General features: G+C 33.9%; 1 protein-coding gene and 1 non-coding gene across 2 annotated transcripts; one reads left to right on the forward strand and one right to left on the reverse strand.

The window, feature by feature from the left end:
• Positions 1-3331: 3331 nt before the first annotated feature.
• On the forward strand, positions 3332-3404 carry TRNAE-CUC (transfer RNA glutamic acid (anticodon CUC)). The gene has a single exon. It is a non-coding gene; the product is annotated as a tRNA-Glu (tRNA).
• A 580-nt stretch (positions 3405-3984) lies between these two features.
• Positions 3985-7135, reverse strand: LOC145093006 (PHAF1 protein At3g51130). Its single transcript, XM_079031035.1, has 14 exons — positions 6868-7135; positions 6363-6445; positions 6214-6288; positions 6042-6109; positions 5857-5962; positions 5705-5765; positions 5449-5615; positions 5277-5387; positions 5095-5208; positions 4897-4996; positions 4718-4797; positions 4539-4643; positions 4368-4428; positions 3985-4279 (listed from the first exon to the last, which is right to left on the reverse strand). The coding sequence occupies exons 1-13, from the start codon at positions 6962-6964 to the stop codon at positions 4378-4380; spliced, it is 1218 nt and encodes a 405-aa protein (XP_078887161.1). The 5' UTR covers positions 6965-7135; the 3' UTR covers positions 3985-4279; positions 4368-4377.
• Between the last annotated feature and the right edge of the window lie 974 nt (positions 7136-8109).

An 8109-nucleotide genomic window follows, 5' to 3' on the forward strand; every position in this document is an offset into this window, starting at 1 on the left:
CGCATCCGAATCCCTCAAACCAAGGCTCTGATACCAACTTGAAACACCGAAAATTTCAAAACAATTTTTCATTTAAAAATAATCGTCTAATTCTTAAAAACACTTTGCTTAAAATCTCATTCATAATCGAATTACAAAACATAACTCCATTTCACTTGCATAATAAACCAGGATCCTCAAAAAATGACTCTTTCCCTGGTGTGTACAATCGAGCCGATGCCGTCACGTGATCCTGAGAGAAACCTGAAACACATAACACAAAACACTATAAGAACGAAGCTTAGTGAGTTCCCCAAAATACCACACATAACACATATTAGCCACTCGAGGCTATAAATATGTGGGTCCGTGCACCCAACCTCTATGAACCCTCAGGTTCTATCTCTGTGAACCTTCCGGTTCTAACTCTGTAAACATGCACATCATAAATCACATAGAAATAATGCAGTACAACCCATAACATACACAGTATACAAATACTCTGTCACATAACTCTGGTTACCTACTCAAGGTAAAGTATAGTGAGAAGACTCACCTGGCAATCAGAAAGCAATTATCTACACATGCAAACCTTGGACTCGCCACCGCCTAACACATAAGGCAAATATCTCTAATTAATACTCGAAGTCTCAACTCTAATTAATCGACGATTACTCTTTCCCTCTCTAGTCAGGTAATGGGTAAAAGACCATTTTACCCCTCCCTGACCTCTATTACCTCTGTTGACCAAAACTCCCAAAGTCAACATAAGACAACTCAAGTCAACGGTCAACACCGACCAAACTCGGCGAGTACACAAGAGTGACTCGGCGAGTCCATGCGGGTTCTCTAAATCCTTTTTAAACCTCTTAGACACGACGAGTTCCCTCTCCACTCGTCGAGTTACTCGGCAACGAAACGCGGAGCAACCCCGACTCGACTCGTTGAGTCTGCCTATGGACTCGGCGAGTTGCTCCCATGACAACTCTCATCTGACCTTCTGAGGTCAGATCTGCTTCACCAAACCATAGATCTAACTCCCTCAAAGCCAATAACCACGAAAATGTCGAACCTTGGGCACTCATGCAAGGTTCTACAAGCTCATTTGGGTGAAACCCATCATTACATAACAACCCTAGCTCAAAACTCCAAATAGAATGCATAAAGCAGGATGGAAGGGACTCTCTGGACCTCTTTGGGTCCAGATCTATGGCTTCACACTCAATGGGACACTATACTCCATAAATCAAGCCATAAAAGAAACTAGAAAACCCTAAAATCACCAATCTTACCCAAAACAGAAAAGGGAGAACGATTTGATACCTCTATGGTGAAGATGCAAGCTCAGAAGCTCTGAATCGACACCCCCTTGACCTCCATTTGCTGGAAATGACTACTCCATTGCACATCTACCTCAAGAATGCTCCAAAATGGCTCTTCTTCACTCTCTCAGCTTTCTGGTTCGATAGGGGTCTCTCAAAGGTGTAGGTGGCAGCCACTGAAGGCCATAAGGGCCTTTAAATAGGTCCCAAACCCGGACATTTAGGGTTTTCCTTGACAGCGCCGACTCGGCGAGTCCAAATACCCGACTCGTCGAGTCCCTTCATTAAACTGGTCCCCAAAACGCGATCCTACTCGAAGAGTTTAGGCGTCAACTTGCCGAGTCTCCTCATTCCCCAATATAAAATACTCAAATTCCCATACCTGGATATCCGGATGTTACAATCCTGCACACGATATAGTCCTTTCTGAGCTGTTCCTTCAATCGTTGCATTTTAGATTGGTTTTTTGAAATCTTCTTACCACAATCACAGAAGATTGACTGGAGCACATTCTAGTTGATGTCTTCACTAAAATTTAAAGAGTCGGGAGAAGGTGGTGGAGTCGACATTGTTGCTTTTTAAGGGTTCTTCGAGATGATTGTTGGCTCGGATATGGTAAACAAGTTTGAGGGTTGTTTTACTTTAAACCCCACATGGGTGTGTCCCCTTTTAATTCGAGACATGTGTCTGGGACTCAATCGAATCAACAGTGTAAGGTTGGTGGGTGTTGGTGGAAATTAAAGACAATAATTACTTTTTGCATGTGTCATCGAGTCAACTCAATATGGCATCAATGGGTTAATTCACATACTTACTTGGCAAGTGATGAGGCAGGTTGACCTGCTAAAATGGGTAACTTGACTTTTCCAATCAGTAAAACACAAGTATATGCCCTTAAAATGCAAAAAATAGCCACGAGTGACCATTTAATACGTAACTTTGTTGGACTACAGTGACAATAACCATAATATATTATATAATTTAAGGAATAATAATGAAAGATGTTTTTTTTAAGTCTAATGAGTTGGCAAATGAGAAGCTGACATGTGGAATAGTAACTTGCTAATATGGCAGTCGAAGTTTAGCAAACTTTGGAGATGATATTGACGAGGGACGAAAATTGTATAGAGTTTTAGGCTTATTTTATTAATGGTTGTTATTAATTACATAAAAAAACAAAACTCATGCAATTCACATGTGGAAATGCAAGTGTGTGGACCGGACCCCATTAGGTTTATAATTTATGTGAGGTTGTAATTTAACCATCTTGCAAATCGTTAATCATACAACTATCTATTTAGTAAAGTAAACTCTTAATAAAATCTTACATGTCGTTCAAAGGAAACCAAAAGTTGTTCTTTTGGGGTCAATTCTCTTAAATTCATTTGGGAAAATTACTTATTAGTGAACCGAGCTTTCAATTTTTCATATTTAATCATTTGTTTTTTTGTATATTATTTATCAATGAACTTATTTTTTGTGTTTAAAAAATACCAATAGTATTAATTCAATGAACTTAACTTTTTGTGAATCTCTTAATTATGGCCAAGGATTGCATATTTATACAAGAGTAGATGCATTCATAAGATTGACCAACAGATGCGATGCAGTTATGTCACATTGAATCACAAGTAAAATGCCCAAACATTACTTTTAATTCTCAGAAATTTTGGAAAGAAAACCAATTTTAATATTGTAAATAAACAATCTTGCAACTTAACTAATCATAAAAAATAAAAAAAAATAAAAATAAAAATAAAAAAAAAAAAAAAACCAGATCATCAAATGATCTTTTAACAACTAGAAATATTCATCAAACTAATGACACTTATCAAGAGAGATCATGCCAAAATTCCCCAATAAACGAATTCAATTTCTGCAAATACTTAAAATGAACCAGTAGGAATTTAAGGTTTCACACAGTTCATCGTCAGTTACACAAAATTCGTTGTTCGAATAAAAAAGTGTACTGAAAACGTTGAAAGTAACACATAATGATAGTTATTTTTAGATCTAATTGTAATCACCAATCCGTTGTAGTCTAGTTGGTTAGGATACTCGGCTCTCACCCGAGAGACCCGGGTTCAAGTCCCGGCAACGGAACCTTTTTTTATATATGCTTAGTCTGCGTATTGTGTTCAAAATCAAAATTAATAGTACAACGCAGAATTTTCTCTACAAATCTCTTTAAATGAAAAGTTGCATCGTTTTTTCTTAAACTGATGCTGATTACAAATTTATATGTTCCATATTGTTTCTAGTTACAAGCCTCAATCAAATGTCCGATGGAAATGGAATTCATCAAAAAGGTTAAGAAAAATTAAATATCCTCCTATTTTTTTATTCTCACAAATCCTCCTACCCAAATGTCAATTGTAAACCATTAATCATTATTACAAAATCAATAAACCTCTCTGGTTCAATTGTGGACAGAAGCATGATTCCCTACTTGTGTAAATATTTTTGTAGAATTCCAATATGATTTCATGTTTAAGTGTTGTTCTTTTATGAATGTATTCAAATTCACAAACTCATTAGATTCACAAAGTTGGCTTTTATGGATTTACCCACATTACAAAACTAAAAAAAAAAAAAAAAAAATCTTATATAAATAAACATTAATAATTAATATTAATGTATCTTGTATAGATTGGTATGCATGCCCTACAAATCGAACCCATCATTATAACAAGTCAAAGCAACTTCATTTTCCTATCCAATAACATGAAAAATCAATAACAATAACAAGAAAGTCTGGTGCAAAAAACACCCTTTACAATCATCACTTTTGTTTTCCTTTTTCCTTTTTCTTTTTTAGAGAGGCGGAAATCACACAATAATGTGATACAAATGTCAAATCTCCAAATTATACACTGTACATTTTTCAACTTCATGTTCTAACAACTTTCTCCCTTTTATCAAAGATAAAAAGGTAACACTGCTTCTTACATCTGTACAACACATATCTCCACTTCATTCTGCAACACAAAAAAACCCAAAAACAATCATGCCCCATCAAATCTTGTATGGATAAAATGTGACCGAAAATGACCATTTTACCCTTACCATAAAGAAGTTAGAATGACTGGAAAAGAGTCACAGTAGCAATATACCCGTTCTTCATAACCTATTCACACCAACAAAATTAGTTTGAATTATATCTATAAACATTAAAAGACTAAAATAAATAAATAAATATATATATATATATATAATAATTAGTAATTAAATTTTCACCTCAAAAGCAACATTTTGATAGCCATACACAAAAGTAGACCCAAAAGGATTACTTGTAGAGCCTTGTGTTTGAATAGCAGCTCTTCCACAATCTCCAAGAATTTCCTATTATATGCCATTTATTTTTAGTTAATTAAAAATTAGTAAACTTTGAGTAGTGATAAAATTACAATATTAACCTTGACTTGATCCCATTTCGTGCCAGGTGTAATCCTACTACTTTTTGGGGAATTCATATCTTGATGAAAACCACCATCAACTACATATCAACAAAAAATATATATATATTTAATAAAATAAGTGGCTAAAATTTTATGTGACGAAAATGAAATTAGTAATTAATTAATTAATTACTTACACTCTGTAGCATGGATGACAAAATTACACTTTATGTACGAATTAAAATCCGCATGTCCTGGATAGTTTGTATGTAGCACAAACTTTTTAATCTTATGAGTCTGAAAATTTAAAAAAATATATATAAAAATTATAACCACAACATTTTATAAATCATATTGAAATTAAAACATAATCTATAATTATAATATAAAAAAACCTGGCCATCAAATAATATGTCAAATCCACGAGCAAAGTAATTGTAAAAGTAATCTCCACAAAGAGTTGTTTTAGGTCGTAGCTCTGAAGCAGAATGAATCACCATCTGATCGACCTAAAAACCAAAATTGTTAAATTCATAAAACTCAGGGACTATTCTTGTAAATTATTCAAAATAGAAACCTGTTTTTGATGAATTCCATCTGGTCGACCTAATTCAGTCCAAATGTCTTGTGGAGAAGCACCAAAAGGGATATGCTGTCCACCTACTGTAAACCATAACTCTTCACCTAGCTGAACAAAAAAAAAAAGATTTAGATTGTTGATATAAGTGAAATGACGAAAATGCCCTTACCTTAACATGGACTTCTTCCATGTAGAGGCTACCATTAGGAAGTAAAGGGGCGGAAGCTTTATTCATCAATGATCCTACACCGACTTTACTATCTGCTGAGCTGTCATATATGCATACACGACATGTCACTGGAGTAGTTCCATCGGGAAATTCCAAGGGTAATTCAGCTATTATGTTGAAAATGTTTAAAAGTTAGAATAAATTATTATTTTTTGGAATTAAATAATGTTTAGAAATCGAGAGGATTATAATCTACCTTCTCCATTATGGCAACAGTCTGTATACTGAGAGGGAATTGGAAAAGCAAATGATAGCCCCTGAAAAATGTATAAAAAAGGGTTTTCGAAATTTGAAATGAGGATTAAAATTAAAATTAAAATTATATAATTTTGGATTAAAGTTTATTACAGGATAGAAAAGAGTGTAGACGCCTCTTTCTTTGTCATATATTCCAGGAAATGTTGGCCCGAATACAGCATAAACAGCTACAAAAGTAGCTGGAGTTGATGGACCTCTGAAACATTATAAAGTTGAGTGTTATGCAAAAGACGAAAATGCCCTTCATATTTCACAGTATCATTTGTAAATTGTACCCAATGAGTGATGTTGCATAGCGCATTTGAAGCCTTTTGACATCGAAAATCTCAATGAGACGAAGCCTCTGAAAAAACAAGCAAGATTATAGGATTTGAACATAATAAAGATAAGTGTGGAGTGAATGTATATTAAGATAGGGGACAATAGATAGAGAACAATAGAGTGTACCTGAGACCATGGATCAAAACGAAGATGAAAGCCATGATCTGGAAAGCTTATCACAACATCCAGCTTTAATGGATCCTGTGTAGAAGAAATATCAAGTGTTAACAAAGCACCATTGAAAGAAAACAGTGTAATCATTAGTCGTTATAAACCTCATCAAAGTACTTGACATGAACGACATCATAGATGTTGGGTTGTTGTTCTATCTGTGCAAATGCTTCGCATATAGGCATTCCTGAAACGAAATCATCAATCGCCGATGACCAAATCAGTTTTTAGAAAGATGATGAAAATATGAGTTCGATTAGATAGGTTAGGGTAAATCTACTCCGATTTCAGTAAGGAGTAAGATTAACATAAACTGAAATTACAAATTGGGAAGATCATCGACATAAATAGTTGAATACAACTTCTCTATGAAACCAAAACTTCCATTGAAATCCCCCTTTCCGGTTTATTGTTCACTTGAAACGAACAGAATCAATCTATCGGTTCGTATTTTGAACTAGATGTAGTCCAATTTAGGAAACGAAATAGTAATTATCCCCAAAATAAATTAATTGAATCAGAAACAGATTAACACCCTTTATTCCATGAATAGCAAACCTTCTATGGAAATCAAGAACAGCTTTAGATCAAGATTAAGAGAAGATTTACCGAGAGAAAAAGGACCAATTCCGAGTCCGGGACGAAGATCAAGAACGATGACACCCATGGCTGTGCCTTCACACCTTCTACGGGGTCTCTGCAACATAATAATAAATGGATAATAACAAACAGATTTTACTTATGATTCTCCTCTCCGATTTTTCGAAATCCAGAAAATCTTGTTCACAGCAATCGACACTCTACGAAACCCGTTTCTATCGCGATCGGTTCTCTCTAAATGGATGCTTAATCGGTTCAGTTGCCACCCACTACACGGCATGAATGGATCGTATTGGTGACGCATGGGTCGGTGCTTTACAGTTTGTACTTTATGCAGATAAAGCTGTACCTGATCTGATTGAAATAATATATTTTGGAAAGCAAAAGTTACAATTATTTACCTTTAAGTTTGTTGGTATTGACGTTTGAAGACGTATTCAATTATTGCTGGCATTTTATTGTTGATGACTTGACGTTCATTTTTAATCACTTAACCATCCATATATTACTCCATGTGAACAATATAATTAAATAGTATATAAAATATCATCATTGTCTTAGACATGCAACTTCTTTATGTTTCATTTTTATAAAATTTTATATTTTTTTATGTGTTTATTTTATTTTTATTTTTTTAGTGGACATATTAATTTAAAATGGAAAGTTTCTCAATGCTAACATTTTCAAATGATTAACAACCGAGAAAACATCTTAGTTATCATCGTACAACAAATGTGGTTATTATTTTGATGATTGCCCTTAAGATGTATTTCTTGTTGTTCGTGAGAATAAAGCAAAGATATCGATTAAATTAACCTTTATTATTTAGAAGATATCTTGGGAGGTATCTTGATAAGATAATCAAACTTCATTATAATTTTAAATTATTGTTTAGTTTATGTTGTCTAAAAATAATTGGTGTCATTTTTTCTTAAAATGTATTATACCTAAACATGTGATTAGTAAGAAGTAATGGTGAGAATATGTGATGAAAAAACCAAAACAAACAAAACTGAATCAACACAACAACGAATAGCATTTCTGGTTTGGTATTTGTTGATAGTACATATAATATGTTGTGGGGAAAACATATCCAACGAACTTTAAATGACCGTCTTAATGTACTTATTTCATACTGGCAAACATGGAATAAGTACGTATATGCTCTAAATCTATTAAGAGTGACCCCTAAAAAACTTTCAAATACTTCTTATATATGGTTACAAATTGGAGATGAAGAATACAAGGACC

The sequence above is a fragment of the Lactuca serriola genome, chromosome 3 (assembly GCF_051521515.1).
Source record: "Lactuca serriola cultivar US96UC23 chromosome 3, Lser_US96UC23_V15, whole genome shotgun sequence".
NCBI lineage: Eukaryota > Viridiplantae > Streptophyta > Magnoliopsida > Asterales > Asteraceae > Lactuca > Lactuca serriola.